The sequence below is a fragment of the Ictalurus furcatus genome, chromosome 29 (genome assembly GCF_023375685.1).
Source record: "Ictalurus furcatus strain D&B chromosome 29, Billie_1.0, whole genome shotgun sequence".
In the NCBI taxonomy this organism is placed as follows: Eukaryota; Metazoa; Chordata; class Actinopteri; order Siluriformes; family Ictaluridae; genus Ictalurus; species Ictalurus furcatus.
In genome coordinates, this window is record NC_071283.1 from 14754910 (window position 1) to 14780251 (window position 25342).

The 25342-nt window shown below is 40.8% G+C and overlaps 1 protein-coding gene across 1 annotated transcript; it reads left to right on the forward strand.

Annotated features, from left to right (window-relative positions):
• The first annotated feature begins 10137 nt into the window (after nucleotides 1-10137).
• On the forward strand, nucleotides 10138-13778 carry LOC128604479 (early growth response protein 1). The gene is made up of 3 exons (XM_053619644.1): nucleotides 10138-11519; nucleotides 11664-12241; nucleotides 12653-13778. The coding sequence occupies exons 2-3, from the start codon at nucleotides 12091-12093 to the stop codon at nucleotides 13762-13764; spliced, it is 1263 nt and encodes a 420-aa protein (XP_053475619.1). The 5' UTR covers nucleotides 10138-11519; nucleotides 11664-12090; the 3' UTR covers nucleotides 13765-13778.
• Nucleotides 13779-25342: the final 11564 nt, after the last annotated feature.

Below are 25342 nucleotides of genomic sequence, written 5' to 3' on the forward strand. Positions count from 1 at the left end.
TGGAGAGTCGTTGTGGTAGACGTGCAGTTCATGAGATTTTAATACAATGCTGTTAAAAAGCAGATCTGTGTATCTTCTGTGCTTTGCCTCGAAACATCTCTTTTGGTAAACTTCCTCTATCTCAGTTCTCAGTCTTTTCTTTCATACGGCCGTGATGTTCACATGCCCGCACCACAGAGGGTCATGGCACCATCTCTTTCATGCCTGCAGTTTGAATAGATGCAGAGGCAGAGCTTTGCTGCAGGAGGGTTACAGTACTATAAATAGGCCTCCTCTCTGGCAGCTCAGCTGCAGCTTTTAAATGGCTAAAATAACTAGAATGCTCCGTTTCCTCCCTGCTTCATATCAACAGCTATCATGTTAAAGCCATCTATTACCTACAGCCTTTCTTGTGCCATCCCCTGCTCTAATAGAAGCTGTCCATTTCAGCTGATTTGATCAAAAGATACCATAGTTGATGGGTTATGCATCATGTTAATTAGACAAACTGTTGCCTCCCCTCTTTTTGTATCAGCAACACGCTAAATCCTTAATGACTGACAAACTGCTTGACCTTTTCACAAAACGGATCCCTCTTACACACGTGCAACCGTGAAAGGTATCACGGGAGCAATACGAGTACGAGTTGAACGCACAAGCAGTATTCACATCCCCTCACTCGTTCGTGCAGAAACCATCCCCCATTTGAAATGCATGCCTTTGCCTTTGTAGTGTGTGCCTGATCGGTGTGACTAAAGCAGGCATTGCGCAATCGCTGGCCTCTTCCAAAGATTCGTTCTCAGTGAGCAACGGGATAATAGCCAAAACAGCATTAGTGGGATCTAACACACAGGCATAAATAAATGAGTCAGAGGGGCTTCATTTGCGCATTGATGAGATGCTGAACTTGCCTCTTTTGATCAGAGCAGTTGGGCTAAAACTGTATGAGTCAATGCACGGGGGAACAGTCAATGATCGCCAATAGGCCAATTAATGCATCACTTACTCAAAGCCCTCATCATTGATCAGGGAAACAGACAGGGAGTGTATTGAGAGATAAAACTAACAGGGCAAGGTGCACTGCATTCATACAAGATGACCCTCAGTGGTGTTTGCTGCTACAGTTGTCACCCCACTTTCACAGCCTTTGAAATATGATGCAAAATCTTTTCATTTTCAACCAAAATTCTTTATTCTGGTCAATGTTGTGTTGGACCCAGATCCTCTCCCAGAACCACTGGGTGGGATGCAGGAATACACCTTGGATGGGATGCCAACCCATTGCAGAGCACGCTCATTCACACCAATTGGCAATTTAGAGTTGCCTATTCACATATTGGCTTGTCTTTTGGAGATAGGAGGAAACCATTGGAAACCCACACCTATAATAGGAAAACATGCTAAACTCCAGAATAACCCCAGCGCAGGATTGGACCAAGGTCCCTGGAGCTGTAAGACATCAACATGACCAACGTGCTGATCCAAGGTGCTGCCTGACACAAGTAATTATTATTAATTTGTGGATGAAACAGTTCTCCTGGTTTCCACAAAACAAATGCAACACATAACATCTAATATTCCTGAATCAATTCCATAATTACTCTGTCGTTATAACATAATACCGTAGTTCCGTAGTAATGCAAAAGCTTGTCTGTTACTTAAATAGATTTTCCTGATACTTCATGGTATGGTAAAGAATTTCACGTTTGGGTGTTATTTCTATTGCAAGGTGAGCCGTATCATACCCAAAGCACCTTTGATTGGACATTGGGGTTGCATCCCAAATTGCATTCAAGTGTCTTAGAGAGTCTGTCAAATTTTCCGCGAGTGTAAAAGTGTGTAGATAACTTTCCCATTGTTTACACTGAAAACCTGGGAAACTCGGCGTCCTCTTTGCTTTACATTTCCTCAGTAAAAGCTAAATGGGAAATCAGACATGGAAAGCCTCAGATCTCAGCACTGTTGTTGATGTCTAAAGTTAGCGTTATCAACCCACAAAATCCAACCAAAGATTGGATTCAGATTGATATCAAATCCATACCATATTCCACTGCAGGTGTCCAATGATTAATGCTAATTGATGAACTACACTTTATAAATCTAATTTGATCTCAAGTCTGTGCAGCTGATTGAACAAGTCTGGATTTATTAGCCTAACCCTAACCCTAGAGTATCTGAAATATGACTGATGTTTGTTCAGGGTTTACAGGGTTACCGTATAGTGCATGTACACAGGAATTAAAAGACAGGATCTGTACTACGTAGACACTTCAATCTTAGACATACTGCTGCTAGACATACAAGCGTGACAAAAGATGACCACTTTCACCACAGTTTATACAGGGATGTCATGCCCACATACACTGGCTAGATGGAGCTGTTTCCTCATGCTTTAGGAGACATTCAGGATTTGATGAAGTTCAACAATTAGGGAAAAAAAAACTAAACGCTCATTCTCTTTCTACTACTAATTTCTCTCAATATTTCCAACAATTATATTGTCCTTATCTTCAACAACTCTCAAAACAATAATATTGTATTTTCACTGGGGAAAATGTTGACGTGTTTGCCAGCCAACTCTCAGGCCTTCAGCAGTACTCCCACATCATGAGTTGACGTTGTAACTGCTGTCAGTGTGTAAAATGGAAAGCGTGGCTCACGGTGCCTCGTGGCTAAAGCCTGTCTGTTTGTTTTTCCCCTGAAAATGTTTTCCTCTCGCTCGTAAACACTTGTTACCTCAACAAGTGGAAGGATGATGTAATAGGTGGTGCGGTGACGCTCATCAGCCTCTTTCTCCTGCTGCCTCGGGCTGATAGCAGATGTCCCCCGGGAGCTTCGAATTGACACACTCATATTGGCCACCAGCTAGAAATCAGTCACATCTACCTCACTATTAATGCTTCGGTATGTTTTCTTTCCTCTGCAGTCTTTACATGATAAACGATGTGCTTTGTCCCTCCAGGGAAAGTTTTAAAGGATCTATTGATCTAAAGGGTCTGAAACACAGTTTCCTTTTTAGCAAGCTAAACCATCTAGTAGCCATCTAAAATAACTGTCTTAAACCCTCTTCACACTTATGAACGAGTTCTTCATCCAAGGATTGAACCCAGAAATTTAGTCTTCTTTCAAGTCCCTCTGAGGGAACCCTTTACAACAAAAGGGATTCCTTTTCCAAAAAGGTTCCACATCGTGAACACTCTTAGGAGAAAATGTTAATGGTATCTGGGGAAACCACTAAAGGCACTATGCAGCACCATACAGTGTGGTTTCCTTGTCACAAAAGCTCCCAATAAGAACTTATTTAGAAAGCTCTAACCAATAATTATCCAAAGAACCCTTGTCAAATTCTCCTCTTCGCTCTTGAGAAACCATTTTCTCTAGGTGTAACTGTGATTTTTCCCTCATTGTTTCTTCCTGACCTTCTCTACCTCCCACTCTTTTATACTCCTGAAAGAGAGCTAAAGAAAGTTCTTTAGTTAATTCTTTAGGTTGTCCATATCAGGAACTATTGTCAATCTGGGTTACATACAGTAGAACCATAAAACAGAGGGTTCCCTTTCAGAAAAGCAGAATGGTGTTAGAAAGCTTAAACTGTTAACCATTTAAAGAACCTACAAGTACACCATTTCAGTTCTTCAGTTTATCCCCCAGGAGGAACCGTCATATTGGTCTGTGTGGAACCTTAAAATAGATGGATTCCCTTGGATGAAAGGGTTTTCATTAGAACCTCTTTTGGAAGCTGAGAACTATTTACTATCCAGAGAACCCTTGAGAAACTTTGTTTTTTCCCTGAGTATAGCTGCTGGTTTCTTTCCTTCCTCCTTTTTCAATCCCCATTTTAGTTCTTCCATGTCTTTTGCACTCTTACAAACAAAGTTCCACCTGACATCATAAAGGATTCTTCCATTTCTCCATCTGCCTCAACTGTCAAAAGGTTTACTTTTTTAGCAAAGATCACTTTAGATCACTAGAACCATTAACCATCCAAAGAACACTCCAAGGGTTAGAGATTGAACTTTTTCTCTATGCTTATCCAGAAAATGTTAATACTCTCTGAACTTTTAAAGTGTGTCTCCATTTGGTACAACCAAGTGCCCCCCCACCACCACCTTTTTTTTTTTTTTTTTTTTTAGAAAGCTAGTATGAATAACACTCTAAAGACCCTGCGAACAACCTTTTTTTTCCTTCTTTAAACGCTTTTTTCCCCCCAACATGTTAGATCTTTGACTCACAATGGTTCTCATGCTTTGTCTATTTGTTGAAACCTATTTGGTAGAACCCTAAAATTAAAAGGCTTCTCTTTTTTTTTTTGCAAAGAACCTCTTAAGAAGACTAGAACAGTTAAGTATGCACAGAACACATTCAAACCAATAGAGAAAGGTTCAAACTCTGACTCTTAAAGGTTCTCTTGGTTTGTTGAGTTAGTGAAACCGATAAACTACAACAAACGTTTTCCATTACAGCAAATGTTCTAGGTAGAATCTCTTTAGACCACTAAAACAGCTAACCATCCGATATCCCTATCACACCCCTTTTTATATTTACAGCATTTGCCAGATACCCTTATCCAGAGCGACTTACATTTTACTTCGTTTATACATCAGAGCCTTGCTCAAGGGCCCAACAGGGCAGCTTGGTGGTGCTGGGGTTTGAACTCATGACCTTCCAATCAGTAGCCCAACATCTTAACCACCGATTTACCACTGCCAACTTTTCCTAATAGCTTACACTACTGCAGAAATAGGGTAGACCTCAGACCCATAAAGTTTCTGTTGGTTTGTCCATTTGATGAAACCCATAAAGGATACGTAGAACCCTACAGCAAAGTGTTTCCCTTTTTCATTCCTTTAGAAAGCTTGAATCTTGAACAGTCCAAAGAACCTTTGAGGAACCCATATTTTCTGTTTCTGAGAGTGTGGCTTGGTGCACCTGCTGTGTTCCTGCGTGATCTCCATCACATTCAGCATGACTTTCAGAATCAGTTCTCGATCCATCAGCTAGCACCCGCTGCCCTGCTTTGCTTCTCCTCCAGAGTGTCAGTGCCCCCGTGCCACCCTCCATCACCGAGCCTCACCCTGCTTTCACTGGTCCAGGTGGATATTATGTAAAACCTCAGCTAAATATAGTCTCGCCCAGGATCTTTTGTCTTTACCTGCTCACTCTTAGCCCAACAGTTTTATTTCTGGAGAGCATGTGGAAAGCAGTGCCATGCAGAGGGCCTGTTACCATAGTTACTTGTGCTAGCAAAGGGAAAGAGAGAGGCGCTACATTCTTAGTCGGTCTCCTCAGAAAAGCAGCGATCTGTGTATTTGAATAGGCTCGTCCCTTTTCACACTGCGGGTATTGAATTCACTGAAAGGGTTGCGTTTGAATTACCTTTCGTAGGACCAACAGTTATGAAGTCTGCTTTGCATGGGATTGTGTCGTGCAGAATGTTTGCAGAAGCATGGTCAGGGTTACCCAAAAGAAAGTTTTTGTATTCTGATCTTTATTGATCAATCAAGTGGAATTTGTCTCGAACAAGCTTCGTGTAAGATATAATGCATCCGTTATAGAATCGTACATCATGCATACAATACCAAACGTGTAAGCGTTGGCCATCTGGCCATTCATCTGCTCGGTTCTGGAACCCATGTTAGATATAAATTGCTACAAAATCCTTATCCTGAATCCTTATCAGGAACTCTAATGTGCATGACGCAACCCCTTGCTAGCGTATAATTTGCTGTATAAATTAAACTCATGTAAAGATCAAGAGCGCTCAAAGTGTAGTGGTTAGATAACTCCAACTCCAGGTGGCACCCGGTTTGGCCTGAAGCACCAAGCTGGGTTATTTCACCGTTTCCCAATCCTTGCCCTCGTGCACCCCTGGTACATTTTGGTGTTTTACCTCCTCTATTTCACCCAGTTCAATCAAGGTCGTGTTGGTTAATTAGCTGAGGAGTTCTCAGTGAGGAAAACACTCAGTTGTTGCGCATCAATATTTATAATTAATACGCAGTCTTCATTGGTGCAAACGGCTTTTTTTTTCTTTGACACCGTGGTCTATTTGGACATTGGTTAAAGTTCCTACCTTACCCACAAGTGCCGTGATGCAGCGACCCTTTAGTTCATCTCTCTGACCTCCTCATCTGAAACAGATCAGCTTCCAAAGCTTCAACTTTCATGCTAATGCTGTAGCACCATCACAAAACACTGACCAAGCGGAGTCTCTGTCTCGCGTATTGCTGCATTGCATTCTGGGACTTGGAAAATGTTGAGTGAGGGGGAAAAAAGCACTTTTTTTTTTTTTTAAGAGCTAACACAAAATCGATAAACACTGTGTTCCGCTAAATCCCTAAAAACGCATCACATCACGAGTACTTAAATCCGAACATAGCCAATTTAATGTGTTTCGGAGTGGAGGCTTCCTTTAAGGAAGTGAGGGATTTGATAGGTCGAGGTGTGTGTAGTTCTTCTTGAAAATGGCTGTAGCCATCCGCAGTCACGATCAGGGAAAGCTTCTCAGCTCTCTCCCCTCCCATCCAGAAAGGCGAGGACAGGCATCCGGGTACGAGAGTGGGCGAGCGGGGTGTATTTCTGGAACATCAGGGAAACCTGCAGCTCAGCGAGTGGGGCTTCATGAGATGCATCGGGCTTCCCTAACCCTGCTCCCACACTCTCCGGAGACAGAGCAGGAAAAGACAGATGAACTTTCTTCATTTTACTTCGTTCTCTCTGTCTTTCTTAATAGCGCTCTAACAACGGTATATATTACATGAGCAGAAATCGACAGAAATGGCTGAAGATTGGCAAGAGAGCAATAAAGAGAGAGGAGAAACAAGGAGAAATCTTGGCAGGCGAGAACAAGCGTCTTGTATTTATAGTGAGTCGTGATTCCGGCCGAGGTTTCACTCATGCTAGCTCGCCCAATCCCTTTTTGCGCTTTCTCAGAAGCGCCATTGTTCCCTGCGTTTCATAGGTTTCATCCAGTGCCTTTAGGGGAATTATAGTGTGGGACATATGCAGAAATATGATGCGTATGTGGGTGGGTGGGTGTTTGGGGGGGGAGGGGGGGGGGTGTTGGGAAATGAAGCCTCCTCTGCCGAGAGAGCTCCAAAGATTCTGCCTTTTCTTCATTTTGTATGGAAATGCACATAAGGTGATTGAAGTGCCTGGAGTAAAAGTTGAAGATTTAGACGAGCCTGGTATTTTTCGAAGAGTGAAGAGCGTTGGCACGAGGCATCGATTCAGAAATGGAAGTTGCAGCCTGTCGCCATTATTACATAACCATCTGATCGTAATCGCTTCAGCTATTTCATGCAGCAGAATCACACGTGTGCATTTGTCACAACAAACAGAAGGGTTAATGGTTTAGTTTAGAATAGTACAATGCATTTGGACGAGCGTATCAGTCCTGTAATATCCACTTCATCATTATTTACTCAATCGCTAATGCGTCGCATGTGAAAAGGAAACAAAAAGCCATTAAATGGAAGTAATGATGTTGTTGCGTCACTGTTCGCAAGCCGAAATCGCTCATTATCCAGCAGCAGCACGTCCTGAAAACGTTCTATTCCTCATACATTATACCAATGCATTTCTCCAAAGCTAGCATAAAGACCCTCTCACCTGCTAATCGCTCGAATAAAACCATCACCTAAATATCTCACATGACCCTTTTTTTGCGAGAACGACATTTAAAAAAGGGGTCATTTCGGTCAACATACACAAGATAAAAGGATTACATCTTGAAACTTTATAAGGGTTTAAATTTAAAAAAAACAAACAAAAAAAACAAAGGAAAATGTAAAATATTCACTTCTTCTCGCCGACTTTAACAAATCAGCTCAAGCAACTCTGATGGGAGTAAACTACACTCAAGCGACAGCTTCTTCTTCTTCTCAGATCTCTGGAGGGTGTTCGCAGCACCAAGAATCCTTAAATGGAGTTATGAAATGGTAAAAGTTTGGGAGACAGAAAGAAGAAAGCTCCACATTCTTCCTATAGATATTCCTTCTTGCCCTTTACTTGTAACATGTAATAATACTTGATTAAGGGGCAATGTCACAAAAAGGTTTAAGGAATGCATTATAAGCTAGGAATGTTTCATCATTTCACTTAAAATGACTTGTTGTGGTAAGATTTTTTTATTTATTTATTTATTTTTGTGAATGCAGCCACAGATGGGAGGCAAGTAACAGCTCTCCAGAAGGAACCTGGTGTGGATGCCAAACGCTCTGTTTGCACTCTGTTACGTACAGCAATAGCAAATTCAGAAAACTGTATATTAGTGTATTGCGCTGAGAAACGTTAAAGTCCTCACATCACCTGAACGCTTATGCATCGAGTGACTAGTATCCTGAGATCCTTCAGTTTATCCTAGAGCTTTCCTGGCTCAGCGTCAGCGTCAGCATCAGTCAACTCGAAATCAGCCTTTCGAATAAATACCAACATGTCTGCATCCTTACACTTTTACCCCCACTGCATTATACTTCTGTGTATTAATCTTGGTAAGTGCAGCGCATTACATAAAGCCATTACGGAGCTTGGTGGCATTTTGCAGAGGCGAGAGGTGAGTGTTGCTCTGTAGTTAGCGCCACAGTAGCTTCAGTGTTATGAACTACTTAATAGATTTAGGTCGACTGGAAGAGAGGCAACACACCAGGCCCTCAGATAAGAGCACATTACCACGGTGAAAATGATTTGCTCCAGAGAATGTCAGACTTATTTGCCTTTTTCGAGACGAGCCCGATTGTGTCATTATCATAATAAGTATGAAGAACACTCGGCACACATCCTGTTTGATGATTGATTTGATTTTTTCTTTTTCTTTTTTTTTTTTTTGCCTCTTTAATATCATGCATGGAAACAGATTTAATGCAAGGCATTTCATTCACTTTACAGATCAGCTTTGATGGATAAATGGGTGCAGAGCTACATTTATACACTGTGCCTGGTGTCACTATGAAGGGTGAATAAGCCATCATTTCATAGACCATGCAAAGTAGTTTATTAAAATAAGGCGCAATGGAGATTCGGCAAAAGTCTTAAACAGCTGGTTGTTTTTTTGCTACGATATATATATATATATATATATATATATATATATATATATATATATATATTTCACTTTCTCCAATTTTCCAGACCTTGCTCTTCTTTTCCTCCTATATATATATATATATATATATATATATATATATATATATATTTATATAATAATAATATTATATAATATATAATATTATATATTATATTATATATATATATATATTATATAAAATATAATAATATATATATTCATATAATATTATTATTATTATTATTATTATTAATATTAATATTATAATAATATATATATATATATATATATATATATATATTATTTATTTATTTATTCCTGGTCTGCTGTCAAATTGTGCCATGTTGCGAATTAATTGATGATGCGTACATCCATACTACTGGGGTTTTCTTTTATTTTTTTATTTATTCATTCATTTCCTTTTTTCCTATCCCCCCCCCCCCCCCCCAACCCCCCATTTTCAACATTTTATTTATTCGTTCCCTCTTCGGTTTCATTCATTTTAAATTTATGTTCATTTGACCTATTCAGACATTATCTTCCTTTACTTTCCTTCTCTTTTTTCCCCTCCCCCTCCTCGTAATAGTGCTTTTAATATAATAATAGGCATTAAAACGTAGCTTCTTATATCGCAAAGTCCTTATTCTCCTGCAAAGACCTATAAATAATATCAACTTGGATCTAATGTATTCTGTCTGTAGAAATTTCATAGAAAGGAAAGGAGTTGAAATATATATTTGGATGAATTGAAACTACAGAAACCCTGTCCAGGATGTACCCCGCCTTGTGCCCCATGCTCCCTGGGATAGGCTCCAGGTTCCCCGTGACCCTGAAAAGGATAAGGGGTATAGAAGATGGATGGATGGATGGATGGATGAAACTACAGAAATCTGTTCTGAAGATCTGTGGCTGCAAAAAAAAAATAAAAAGAGAGAACCTCTGATTTAGAGGGTTTCAGGAGAAACACTGAAAGAAAGCCTTCAGGAACGTTATTGTAAAAGGTTCTTGAAAGCTGATTGTTGCTTTAAAAGATTTCAACAACAACGCCTAATTTGATGTACAAGCCTATTTAATGCGGTAGTGTGGTGTTCGCCAAATATAGCCTTTGGAGGGAACTGCCAAAAAGAAAAATGGCTGCCGTGAAGTAAGGAGGAGCCTGAGCAGTGTCGCTGTCCATGGTGTGAAACATTCGTACACTCTTTGTACTGCATTATAGATCTGGGACTATTTGGGATTCAGCCATTGTTTAGCAAAACTGTGGTGTAGCCAATAACGTCTCATCATTCAGCGTGAGTCCATTTTATGAATTGTTAACCACTGGGTGGATAAATTAATTTGGACTGGTATTAGTATTAGGGCTGGACAGTATATTGTATGACTGTATATGGCACTGATATCGTGATAAATGATGTCGCAGTACACTTGGATATCATACAGTATATATCTATTTACTTTATTTTTAGTACAAATTGATTGGAAGTAGCTGAAACTTGCATTTTACAGAATTTACTGAACTCTTTCAGTGTTAAACTTTTATATTTATAAATGTAAGTATTAATAAAGTCTTTTTTTTTTTTTTTAAATGCAACACTACAGTTTTGCTGGAGGTTTCTTAGAAAACCTACATGTATCGTAGAGATGTCTTTGAGAATTGGAATATGATGGTTTTGTCATATCACCCATCCCCAATTGGTCGTACAAGATAATAATAATAAGAAGAAGAAAAAGAAGCAGAAGAAGGAAAAGAAGCAGAAATATTACTACTAAAATACTATAAAAAAAAAAAAAGAAAAGAAAATTGAAATCAAATGAAATGAAAAGAGTAGTAGTACAAAATATCATATTATATATTACTACTAGTAATACATGTTTGCCTCACACCTCCAGGGCTGGGGGTTCAAATCCGATCACCCTGTGTGCATGGAGTTTGCATGTTCTCCTGGTACTTTGGGGGTTTCCTCCAGGTACTCCGGTTTCCTCCCCCAGTCCAAAGACATGCACTGATTGGCATCTCTAAATTGTCCATAGTGTGTGAATGTGTGCATTTGTGCCCTGCGATGGTTGGCACCCTGCCCAGGGTGTCCCGAGTTCCCTGGGATAGGCTCCAGGCTCCCTGATGATATGCGGTAAGGAAAATGGATGGATGGATACTACTACTACTACTACTACTACTACTACTACTACTACTAATAATAATAATAATTTTAATAATGAAGCCTAGTTAGTTCAAAACCTCACCATGATGGAATTAATGCTATGTATTTTTAATGCAGTATATACTCACATAGGCTATTTCAGACTTCACTCGCAGAAAATACTGAGTACTGAACTGTACCTTTTACTTTTTGCTCTTTTGTACCTTGTAGCCCATCTTTCACCTGGAAAACGTGCATTTAACTCCTATACAAAGACTTCAGGTACAAAACTGTACTGCAAAGCTGTAAAGTTACCCCACATGCACCTTTCTACTCAAAAGGTACCCCTTAGTACCCTTCTTTTCTAAGAGTGTAATAATACTGATGCTCAATCGACCTTTTGGAAGCGTCAGGAGCGTACCTCTCCTCTCTTTTCTTTATGTTTCTTTCCTTCTTCTTTTTCTTTCTTTTTTTTTTTTTTAAAGGGGAGGGGAAACCCCGTCACATCCTCCGTGTCCATATATGGGCATGAAGATGCCACGCAGCGGGGGAATCCTCTCCCAGCACGCGGTGAATGAGAGAGGGAGGGCCGAGCCGCGAGCTCGGGGGTATAAAAAGCGGCTCTGGGTGAGAGGAGCGCAGCAACAGATAGCGGAGGAACATCCACCTGCGAGTCGCACACATCTAGGACATTATAAAAAAAAAAAAAAGAAAAAAAAAGGGAATTCCTGATTATTATTCACTTTTTTATTGTTTCTACCGGACCTCAATCTATTACGGACTTGACTGTCGCAGAGAAGAGACATTTTGCATTTCATTTTTATATTTATTTTCCAGTTTTTTTTTAATCTTTGGACCGGATCTCCAAATATCCTCGTTTGATTTTTTGGGGGGTTTTTTTTTCGGGAAAAGATGCTCAACAACGTCGATTTGAACTCTCAGGACTCGTTTTACCCTCAGTTTGACACCTGTAACGACTCAGCCATCGGGATGATGGACACTAAGGAGCATCAGGATGTCTTTATGGACGCTGAGCGCACAGCACCTACTCAGTTTGCACACGGTGAGTTCGCCATAGATCATTTCAGATCAGTCCGTTTCATGAAGTTGATCTGTTTTCCAGGTTTTGGATTATAGCTGTTCTGTGCTGTGTAGATGTATCTTCTTGATATGCGTAAATGAATTTGCACCTGCTATATATAGTAGGCTATAACCATTTTCGGTAAACAATTTTGGCTGAGCATTAATGCTGTGGAATGACATCTCACTCTCACCAAAGATTAGGAATAGTTCTATAAGAAAATCACAAGCACCTTCTGTATCATTCCTACACAGAACATGACTATCTCCCTAGTGCGCATCTGCTTGCTACTTTATGTAACGTGCTGTAAGATTCATCCCCAACTCTACGCTAATAACGCCTCTTTTTTTTTTTCTTTCTTTCTTTCCTGTCCTCCTCCGCCATCATCCACAGATACAACAGTCACTCCCAAAACGGAGCCCACCAGCGCGGACCAATACTCCTCCTGTCACGGCCCTAAGGGAAGCTACGACGCCTCGCTGTCCTACTCGGGCAGTTTCTACGTGGAGGCGTGTCAGGGCGCCCCCTGCAGCGCAGAAACGCTGCTCAACATGATCACCGAGATCGTGGGCATCTCCGCGGGCCCACTTCCAGAAGCGCAGCAGCAGCAGCAGCAGCAGCAACAACAACAAAGCGACACGAGTGCACCCCAAGATCCTCCGTCTTCTGAGCCTGGGACCTTCCCTGTGGTCGTGAAAAGTGAGTTTGAGAACACTGGAGGCTGTTATTACGAGTGGAACACCTTCGGGAAAACTGACAGCTATGGGTTTCCAACATCTGGCGACTTTTCATCCGAGCAGCATCAGCATCAGCATCAGCATCATCAAGTGGATATGAAAGATCTGCTGGACTCGCTGTCCAACCCTGACATGGAGTTCAAGGTGGAAGCCGGAATTAAACAGGAGCAAGGCTTCGGTGATGCTTGTGGCCAGAGTTTTGGTGCGTCTGCGTTTAACTACTCTGTCATGGACGCACCATCAAACAGCCTCCTGAAACCCGGCGTGTTCCCAAACTTCCAGCCCATCCCTGCTCCGGGACAGTGCGAGCCTCCGACCTACGCGACCTCCACCATCGACTCGCTCCTGTACTCCACTCTGCTTCCCCCGGAGCCGTTGGCACCGAGCCGCGCACGCGCACCGAAGCGCAAGAACAGCGCCGCCGCCTCCGCTTCTTCCTCCACCGCTAAAGAGAAGCCCTTCACGTGTCCGATGGGCTCCTGCGACCGGCGCTTTTCTCGCTCGGATGAGCTCAACCGGCACATCCGCATCCACACGGGCCACAAGCCGTTCCGGTGCCGCGTGTGCGCGCGCAGCTTCAGCCGCAGCGACCACCTCACCACGCACACGCGCACGCACACCGGCGAGAAGCCGTTCGCGTGCGACGTGTGCGGGAAGAGGTTTGCGCGCAGCGATGAGCGCAAGCGGCACGGCCGTGTGCACCTCCGGCACAAGGAGAAGACGCAAGAGCTCGGCGCCTGGCCCTTCGCCCTCCCGGAGGCCATCTGAATAACGTGTGAAACCAAAATCCAGTGCCAAAATGCGCTTTGTATTTGGTGTGCGCACGATCTTGGGAAGATCTACAGTTGATTGGGTTCTTGATCGGAGGCTCCACGTGCACTGTGCGCATGTACTTATTTATTTATTTATTTATTATTTTGTCATCTCCCTTCCCCAAAATAATAATAAAAAAAGAATAAGAATAATAAATAAAAAATAAAACCCTGCACACACAGATTTCTGGGAGATCTTTTATGGGTTTTAACGCACGGAATCCTTAAAAGTGTCTCCAGGAACTTCCTCGGAAAGGTTCTTAAAAACTAACAATGGTTCCCAAAAGAACAGTCCTAGTGGAACCTATATAGTTTGTAGAGAGTGTGCACTCCCCCCAGGTGGAGTTGTGTTTAAGCGCAACTAAAATGAAATGAAATATTTGCGACACAGACTGAACCATTTTCGCCTTCCAGAGGGGACACACTATTATGGAGAAGGCCTCGAATATTATGGGAATATGAATGGAAAGTTCATAGTAATCTACTTCCTCTACTTATATCAGCTCATAACTTTGAATCAGAGACCAAAAACACAGCTTTTCTTTTCATTCAAGGCTTTGTGTGTGTGTGTGTGTGTGTGTGTGTGTGTGTGTGTGTGTGTGTGTGCGTGCGCGCGCGCGCTCTGGAGGAACTGGATGGAGGACGTTTTACGCAAAAGAGCGAGCTGGAAAAGAGTGACGACTCTTTCTTTTTTTCTTTTTTTGAAAGGGTAAAAAGGGGATCTTCCCTATAATCCAAACTGCCCTTCACGATGCTTACTCTGTGTGCAGCAACTGCATAAACTCTTGTAACGTTTAACTTTTGTGCTCCAGGTTGTTTGCAGAGCAGCCAAACGCTTTCGAGCTGCAGTTCAGCACTTTGACTCCGGAACAGCTCCGACCTCGAGTTATTTTTACATTGTTTTTTTTTGTTGTTTTGGTTTTGTTTTTGTTTTTTTTCCCTTCCTTCCTTCCTTTCTTTTCCTGCGCTGGATCGTATTGCACTTCTCTCCAACTTTTGTGCTTTTTGATATTGCATGTTTACTGTTCATGTAATATGATGATTAATAAGCTAATGTAATAAATCCATGCCTCACTGCAGAAGTGAGACTTTTACCTCGTTTCTACATCATGGTGGTGGCTTTTTCGCCTTTGGAACTTGGACACACCACGACTTGTGGTTCATTTATTTGTGCCAAGGGGTTACATTTCCTTTTCCTTAAAATTAGTGTCGACGTACGTGTTTATTTTCATTGCAATGCTATTGATTGAATGGTAAAATCGTGTTGTTTGATAAGGAAAGTTATTCTACTACAGCTGTCAGTGCAAAAATAAATATATTTATATGGCTATGTATGATTATTTGTATTTTTGTATTTTTCTGTTCGTCTGGATATATCAAGATGAAACGTTTATTTCGAACCTTCTGAGCTCACAGTGTTTCCCGTGTGTAGTATATTAACGGGAAATCAAAAGCAGACCTCCACACGTCAAAGCGTGAAAGGGTTCGAGACTCCTGAACAAGTGTACAAGTTTACATTGCAGAGACACAAAGCATTTCTGTCCACTTAGAACCCGAGTGTCGTCGTTTGACAGACCCCTAGTTTGTGTATGTACATAAAAATGAATGAATTATGAATCATCTAGCTCACATGGCTCTTGTAGTGTGTAATGTGATGAAGACTAGAATAGCACCAGGCTGGAACATTGCTGTTGAGTAACTTAGGTAGCACACATTGCTGCATTTTCTTTCTTTTTTTTTTTTCTTCTCCTCACTAGTTCTTCTACACGAAGGTAAAAAAATAAATAAATAATAAAAAAAAGGTGTCTTATCACAGTTATAACACGACTGTATTGTGGTTTGCTTTCAAAAGAAAAGAAAGAGAAAAAAAAGAGTGAAAAAAGGAACAAACGAAGGGGAAATGTTTATAGGAAACCTGCCTTAAATTATTTTTAATCTCTTCCTATACTGGGAGAATAAATTTGTACATATTAAGACGGTTTATACAAAGTACTTTGAATGAACTTTGATGTTTGTTATTTTTATGACTGATGTTTATGAATAAAAAAAAATATTTCTAAACTACTTTTTAGAGTCTTTTTTATTTATTTATTTATTCGCCTTTAAGAGGTGTGTCTAATGAATCCAATTAGCACTCAGATATGACAAATACTAAAAAGTTTACGTGCTTAGTAAGCCTTAAGGGTTCTTTGGTTGTCCTTCTGGGCTAACACGTAAAGGTTCTGAGAACTACTGTACAACAGCAAAGTGTTTCCAAGAAGAACCTTTTTTTTCTTTCTTTCTTTTTGGGTGCTAAGAATGTTACTACAGTGTGTCCGTTGGGGTAAAAGTGAAAAAGTCTGTAGTAAAATTTATTTCTGAAAGCGAGGACTTTTTAAAGTTTTGCATTGAAACCTTAAAGAAACCTTCAAGATTCAAAAACGATGTTTTTTTTTTTCTTCATATGGGTACATTTATGAGAAAGCATTAACGTGAGCTGGAAGCGTAGCAGAGTGCTCGGGCGGCGTATCCTTCAAACCCTTGGCATGTTTTGTTTGCAGGAAAAGCAAAGCGCTTCGCGTTCACGGGAGAAAAATGTCATTATTTTCTTCACTTGACAATTCAAAGCGCAAATGTAAAAGCTTGATCAAATCGCATACATCCTGCGCACGTGCTACGGTTCCATGACCTCGATTTCACGTCTCGTGGCTTTGTTCGATCGTGTGTACACGCAACTGTCAGATCACTATATATATATATTAAAAGAATGAAATAGAAAATAATTCAACGTGCTGGATCAAGTGCTATTTTATGCGCTGCTGCCTAGTGGAGTATGGAAGGCCATACTCTAGGCCAATACTATGGAGTATTGGTCAATCAAACCAGCAATTTAGGGGTTAAATACAACTCGGACTATTCGTGCAGCGAAAATATTGGCGACATAGTAGATTCGGACGCTGTTTTCGCCATTTTCCTTTGATCAGTCAGCATTTTCTATTCCGATTTTTTTTTTCCCCAGGTTGCTTGTGCTTAAAAGCATCTCCAGAAAAAACAAGACAAACCAGCAACGTGTGACGTCTCAGCTCTGTATACGGACCATGGGGACTGGATTTTGTAATAATAATAGTAATAATAAAATTAATGGAAAAAAAAACACCATCTTTAAGACTTATTAAAGAGTTGTTTTTTTTTGTTTTTTTTTTTTAAAGTTGGTGGTACATTAACAAGATAATCTTGCATATCTACAGGAAACGTTTGAGTGGCTTATTCCTGTAAAAGCTGACGATTCTTAGCCACTTTCATTGGCAAAACACACCAGATTCTCTCGGCTGAGTCTATAAATTGAGTTAGGATTATGGCAGAGTTAGTTTTCTGACATTCTGGATGGCGTTTTTTAATTTATTTATCCACCAGATTGTGTGAATGACCTTCGTAGTATGTAAGGTTTGGAATGAAAATTCAATCTCTTCCATGTTTTCTCTAAGATGGACACTTTGCATACAGTTCTACTCAAGGTCAGGTACAGTTTTACTGTTCAGATTTGAATATAAATGAAATATTTAAAAAGGTTAGAAGGCTTAGGAAGGGCTTGCAGCAACAATGTCTTCGCTCTAGTTAGGATATTAATTAGATTCTTAATAAAAGTTGGATTCTTTAACCTTTACATTAAGAAAATACATTTAAAAAAAACCTCGAATCTATACAAACAACATTTTTCTGTCGCCTTTGCACGAAAAAACATGTTTTCATTCATTTTAGGCTGTATTAAATAAATGTGTCATTTATTGGGGGGGGGGGGGGGGGGGGTTGGGGTGCAAATAGTTATGCATTGAGAAATGAGAAATATTTTTCACTTTCTAAATGTTGTGCAAGTCAAACACCATGTCCGTGCAGACGTGAGGTCAAATCACAGAGAAAACTTCGCGGATCTCGAATCCCGGCTTGGAAGATCTGATCTACTGATCTACTTCTCTGGAGCCGGCGCTCTCCGTGAGCTCTGGACTCCTGCAATCTGTCGCCGAGCGGCATGCACGAGTTCCGAGGGGCTCCTCGGAGTGTAGGCTGCTCTGTGCACATGACGCGGCCTGCTGGCAGAACATCACCAGCACCCACGCCGATGCCCAGCCTCGAAGCGCCATGTGACCCACCACATGGTCCACGGCAGCAGCACAGAGCTTTCCTCCATCCGGCTCAGAGCGACCTACAGACGCTGAAGACATTACGGCTGCAGAGCAAGGCCAGACACGGCCATGACAAGCTTCTACACGCTGAAACGAAAACTTTACACGTTACTCACAGAGATATACAAGTGAGTGAAAAAGTTGAGTGCACACCCCTCCCCAACTTTACAAGCAAACAAGACATTTAACGCAAGTTAGGCATTACAAACATTCCTTTATTATTACGGGTAACAAGAAATGGCCAAAAAAATGGTATGGTAAGATATTAATACTGAAAGAATCAAAATGATATTCTGAATATAACTTTTTATTGCTGTAAGCGTGATTTGTTTTTGTTTTGTTCATCATTTCCAAGTTTTTGACGATGAATAACTGTATATTTTTATATTTATATAAAGTATTTTTCTCCAGCTTTGTGAAAAGGTTCATATTTTCTGGTCTAGGTTCTAACAGCAAACTGTTTTAGGATGTGTATTTAAAAAAATAATAATAATAATCACACACTAAACTAAGTGAATCACGTGTAAGGAAAAAATATAAAAATCACATGTGAAAGTCAATGAATCGTGAAAAAAAAATGTGAAAGCAAATCAAATCATGTGAACAGAAAATCATGTGAAAGTAAAGGAATCATCTGTTAAAACACATGAAAGTAAACAAATCATGTGGACAAAAGATCACGTGAAAGTAAACAAATCATGTGGACAAAAGATCACGTGAAAGTAAACAAATCGTGAAAAAAAATTACATGAAAGCAAACAAAATCATGAACAGAAAATCATGTGAAAGTAAAGGATTCATCTGTAAAAAAAAAAAAAAAAATCACGCGTGAAAGTAAACAAATCATGTTAAAGAAATCAGGTAAAAGTAAATTAATCGTGAAATAATCAGACATGAACTGCAAGAATGCACATTTAAAAAATTTGATATGTAAAATTAACAGAAATAAATAAAACCTAAAAATCACGTGTTAACGTAAATGACCGTTTGAAACTCCACTACATCTGAACGATGTGTAAAACATTACACGAGGAAAGAAATGACGTAAAAATGAATAAATCGCGTAAAAATCACATGAAAGTAAATGAATCGCAAAAAAAAGCCACGTGAAACAAAGCATGCACAACATACAACAGTACGAAAACGTGACATGCATGTGACTTTTCTGTAAGAGCTTTGAGACAAGTTCTGTGACACGTTAAAACGTTCGTCACGTGATTTCTAATTGATCTAACTGCTCTGAAAGTGTAAATATTAACGCGGTCTGTTTTCACACAAAGAAAAAACTTCCACCTGGTGTGTGATTATTATTTCCAAGATCCCACCGTTAAATCCTGCGTTTTCTAGCCGCCGGCTGTTAGACCGGAACTTACGCTGCACGTCAAATTAAGTGTTTGCTTTAGGACGGTGTAAAAAGGCCAACTTTTGATGCCAAAGCCGGAGGTCTCGTTAAGTGTCGTTACCGGTTGCATAGCGCTGAAGTGGCGCTGTATTAATCACAGTCGCACTTCAGACGAGCCGGGCGACGGCGTGACGGCGTGACGGCGAGACCGATCCGTCCCAGTGCAATCATTGTGTGATTTTTTCCATCCACCTTGACCAAGTATGAGCTGGCGGTGTATGGTCCTCGGGCTGGCTTCGTAATCAGGACCGCATAATCACACGCCTCCAATAGCAATCAAGTTTGACAGATTAATTCGTCTGATAGCCGTGCGCGCTGCCGGTCCCGTGTCTGATCCTGAGAAGGGTGTAGGTGTTTTGGAGAGTCCAGGTGATTAAGGCAGGACGAGTAGCGAGGTAAAGGAGCTGATTATGCAAACACATAAGTGGCTAATTCCTCGCAAAACGAATTTTTTTCTTCATTAATATTAGCAGGAAGAGTTTTCTCCAAGGAGTTTTCACATACCACGTTAAAACGACGAATTAAAGCAAAGGGTCAAGGAGGCTTCTCCATGGATGTTCTTCTCGCCACCACATTTCTATAGCAACAAGGGGTCAAGCGTCACGGTGAGCCAAGGAAGGGGTTGGGGTTTGGGGGGGGACGCAATGGAGAGGTGAACACTTTGTCTCGAAGCAATTCAAATCACACCACAAAAGACGTCCATAATGGAGGGCCTTCTTTAAGTCCCGAGAACTGTGAAATCAAAGAGTTTAAGGATCATCAGTTGCAAACTCGAGTTACACCTCATGATCCTTTTTCCATAAAGTAATCAAACTGAATTAATCCGGAGTGTGTACTGGGTGGAAAACGTAGACAGTTTAGACGATGCAAGTATGAAGTGAAGGGAGATTTATCTGTATCTGTTCTATCTGAACTATTTTTCACTGTCGAACGTCGGAGTTTGATTGTTTTGTTTTTAAAGAAAATTAAACGCACTTTGAAATGAACATGATTACTATAAAGCGTGCAAATTCTTTACAGAAAAGTCAAACGAATCATGTATGAAATGGTTTTTAAAGACTTTTTTTTTTTCCTCCACATGGTTCTTTAGAGAACATAAATAGTTATCATTGCTCTGAAGAACGTTTTCTGGCTCAGTTACGAGTGTAGTCTTTGACTAGGTTTTGTTTGTTTTTGTTTTTTTGTACTACATTTGTTGCAATAAATTTCTGTTTCTGAAAGAGTTATTCTTACACAACTCAAACGATTTGTGAACTCTTAAAAAGGTTCTTTGGCTGTACTTTTGGGGAAAGCCTTAAAAAGGTTCTGTGTAGAACAACAAAAGGTTTTCCTGTCAGAAAGTTCTCCAAATTAAAAGAAAAAAGAAAACAAAGAGCTGAGAGCCTTTAATTAACCAACACACTCGTAAAGAATCAGAAGAACCATGTAGAATGTAGAACTATGAAAAAAAAATAGGAAAAGCACTGCATTTCAACATAAGAAGCTTATCCCATCTGTGAAACATGGTGGAGGTAGTGTTATGGTTTGGGCGTGTTTCACCGCATCTGGACAACTTGCCATCGTTGATGGAACAATGAATTCTGAATCTGACGAGAAAGCGGGTCATGGAGCAAGACAACGACCCTGAGAACACGAGTCGTCCTACCAAAGAATGGTTAAAGAAGAATAAAGTGAATGTTCTGGAACGTCCAAGTCAAAGTCCTGACCCGAATCCAATAGAAATGCTGTGGAAGAACCTGCAGCGAGCAGTTCATGTGAGGAAACCCACCAACATCCCAGAGTTGAAGCTGTCCTGTACTGAGGAACGGGATAAAACTCCCCTGAGCCGATGTGCAGGACCGATCAACACTTACCCCAAACGTTTATCTGCAGTTATTACTGCACAAGGAGCTCACACCACATACTGAAAACAGAGGTGCACATACTTTTACCCCTCACAGATATGTAATATTGGATCATTTCCCACAATAAATAAATGACCGAGTAGAATATTTGTGTCTCATTTTTGTTTAATCGGGTTCACTTCGTCTACTTTGAGGACTTGTGTGAAAATCGGATGATGAGGTCATATTTATGCAGAAAATCCTAACGAACCTTCAAGCACCCCCGTATCAACGTGCTGGATCGTGCGACGTCAATGGATGTTGTATATTCAACGCCAAAAACAACTGATTAAGAAAGTTGCGTCCCTACAAAACGCATCGAAGACGGTTCCTGAAGTGCTGCGACACGGCACACCTGTTACTCAGGGGAAATCCGGCGCGCTCCGATGTGGCACACGTCATTCGAGGTAACTGTTGCCTCACTATGGCTAAGTGCTTGTTTCTCTCCGCCTGACACCGCGGCGGAACCGCAGGCAGCCCAGATAAACTGACTGCATCGTGTCTCTTCACGCTTTTTCCCTCACTCTCTCTCTCATAATTACACTCCATCCTTCTGTCCTGCTCTCACGCTTTCTCTTAATTCCAGTCTCTATTATTCTCTCTTTCTGCCATCTCTCTCATTTTTTTATGTGCGAGCGTGCTCTCTGACACACACTGACACATGGGTGGCCTGATGTGACACAGCCGTCTCAGGCTAAGCCTCATTATCACCGCACAATTGTCATCCACACCACAGAAAAAAAATATATATATCGCTGTCCTCTTGGGCACCAGCTAATAGTCTCTCTTTTTCAAGATGACCGTTCTCTTATCCACCTCGATCCATTATTCCATATAGACTCAACATGTCATCTGAGAAATTAGCCAAGGTTAAATTGTTTAGAAATTTCATATAGGCTATGTTTGTGTCTACGGATCGTTCAAAATGTACTGTGAGGTACACAAGCAGACATCTGTAGTGGAAAAAATAAATAATAAAAAAAAAGGGTTTAGTCCGAGAAAACAGAACCAGGGATCCACCCTCATCCGTCTTACTAAAAGACTAAACTTTGAGTGACAGGTTAGATCCTGTCCTGGTTAATGATCATGGCTGTATCCTGCCATCAATCCCCGATTACAGAACACCAGACAGGTCCATCATATCCACTCGAATACACACACACACACAAACACAATAATAGTGTACTTTATGAGAAATAGTCAAGTACACCAGCTTTGACAACAGTAAATTTTTCGGTGTGAAAGCAGAAATATTTGCATAGCAGCACATTCTTCTTAAAACTGGACAAAGCCTGATGTAAGCCTGGTGTAACCGCCGAGTTGGACGATTGCGTGTAAGCAAAATTTCAATCACTTACCGGCTTGTCGTCCCGTTTTATTGAAACTTTCAACACGTTTCCTCACATCTCAGCACCTCAGCGGGATCATTTCCTGTAGCATTTGTTGAGAAAATCAAGCAGCGAAGAACGTTGATCTGTCAGTAACGTATCCCAAACGGCACCGTAATTAAATATTTTCCATTTATTTTCATTATTTAACTCGTTTTAATTTCAGGTTCCATCCCAGCTGGGCGAGAACCCAATTCCTTCAAAAGCACAGGAAACCGCATGATCGTTTCATTTCCTTCATTTCACCTTACATAATATTTATAACACACTCCTTGTCACGCTGTTCTATTAAATCAATCAACGACGTGGAATCGTGATGACGCGTTTAGACACTGTGTCCACCCTGAAGTTGATTATTTTCCTATAACAGCATGTCCCCAAGTGCTTTATTGCTCTTACACCACAGCAGTTCGCTGTGGCGTAGTTAGTTAATAAGACGAAAAAAAAAAACACACAAAAAACGCAGCTTGTTGTGTTACTGAGAAACTGCAAAAGCGTAAACTCCTCCGTCGTGAAGACGTCAGAACACCGATACAAGACTGTTACAAAGCTCCGACACTGGAGACTCCTTCCATAAGAACGTTCCATAAACGTCTCCTTGCGGAAAAATTCGCCAAAATCAGTGATTACAAGTGTGTTTTTTAACGCGTTCATCGTGCGGCGTCCGCCGTACGAGTCTCCGTGAATGGGCTGTTACTATAGAAACGATAACGTATTCGATCTTCCTCCGTGTGTGCATGATGGAAGTAAATGACTCTGGTCATGTGACCGATTCGCTAATTTTTCCTTGTAAAAAAAATAAAATAAATAAATTTAATATGAAATCAGTACAACCTGTAATTTAATTTGTAGCTTGTGTTTGCTTTCCAGTAAAAATAAATAAATAAATAAATTCATACAAATTAAATAAATAAATAACGCCATCATCTAGCAAAAAATTCAGTTCATGATTGTGACCAGTTAAGAAAACGAGTGGGTTGAATGATCCCCCCTCACAACTTGCTCAGCAGGAGTACTCCTCTCTGCCTCAAATGTGCTATGTGTGCTCTAGGAAGCCCAATACACTGCAATCTTGAAAGTGCTAAGCTATGGCAGCCCTGTTGCTCGACTTCGTGTGGCAACATTTATTTTCAAACCTTAATGATGTCCAAGGCTGTGAAATCTGCTCCACAGGCTGGAAACCTGCCATGTAAGTTGGCTAAGGATCCCTCGTGGGATCCGAGTCATTCTGAAATTGGCCACAACACCAAGATGCTCATTCCAGAATATGTATTTTTAGCACTTTTATTTCTGTAAGTAAGCTACACACACACCTATTAGTCAATGGAACGTGGTCGCGTTACGGCTTTTCTACGCCATGTTTAAATACGCGTCGTACGTCTCGAGAGCGTTTTTGCGAGGATGACATTTAAAAGATGGCATTTTCGTGATTTGATCTCCTCTCAAACAGACTTTATATTCCAGACGGGAGCGTTAGAACACGTGCTGAGCGTGTAACTTATTTTCAGTCTAAAGTGCACTGCCTTGTGAATGCTAAAAAAAAAAAAAATTAAATAAATAAATAAATAAATAAATAACTCAATTGTTTGTTTAATTGGATTAACTTGGTGTGTGATTTCAAGCTGCGTTCGTGAGATCTCTAACAGCTCTTTTGAAAAGTACTGCACAAGCCGGCTGTTAAAAACCAAAGTAGAAGAAGAAGAAAATGAAGAAAGAAGATGAAGATCCCTTGTGACAAGAACCAGCATGCATGTCTATTAGGAGTGTAACACAATGCCACTATCTGTTTCTGAATCTCTTTAGTGCTCCAAATATCCATATCTGCACTCTCGAGTGGTCTATACTGCAAGTTTTTTTTTTTGTATCCCCATCCAGATACAAGCTTTCTCTAAACTGACGAGTCTAATCTTCTATTCATATCTGTATTTATTTGGAACACATTACCTGTTCATTCTATAAATAAATGTATTCATATTGGGTTACATCCCTAATGTATATGCACCCCCCCCATTCTGACGATTCGTGGTACAGTCCCACCTGCTGGGATGTTTGAAAGAGTGTCACGGACATCATGGGGGGCAACACAAGTGGGGTCCTTACTATATAACAACCCTGCTGAGGAAACAGTGGCCTTCCAAAGAGAAACAGAGTCACATCCCAGACTGAACCTGTCCTCCACTGAAGCTCCACAGTTTACAATGAAAAATAGCCGTCCCCCCTCCCCTCCCCTCACGTGCTCCACCTCTCAGGGCTCATATTACAACCCCCCGCCAAATAACGCCCGATATAATTACAGCTCTTGTTAATTATTGTTCCGAGACGAGTGGTACGATTACTCGAGTTCAGCTGTGCCACGGTAATTACGCAGGCTGACATAGGTGCTTGGAAGATCAGCGCACGTGCAAATTGAGTAGACGAAATTGCCGATGGAAACGGAGCAAAGAACCATACTTGATTCCCTTTGTGCAGTTAAGAGAGTTGATCCATCTCGGTCTCGTGAGGACGAATACAGAACGATGTTTGCAGCCCACAGGGAAAGCATAAGCAATCCATTCTTTACACCAATTATCAGCGTTTATTATCGAGAAGAACTGCATCCACTGGAGACTGGTCCTGTAATGTGGTTTAAAATAGCCACGGTGTGTTTTTGTTTTTAAACACTTATAAATAAAGATGCTACAAAAGGTTATTCAGAGCTATG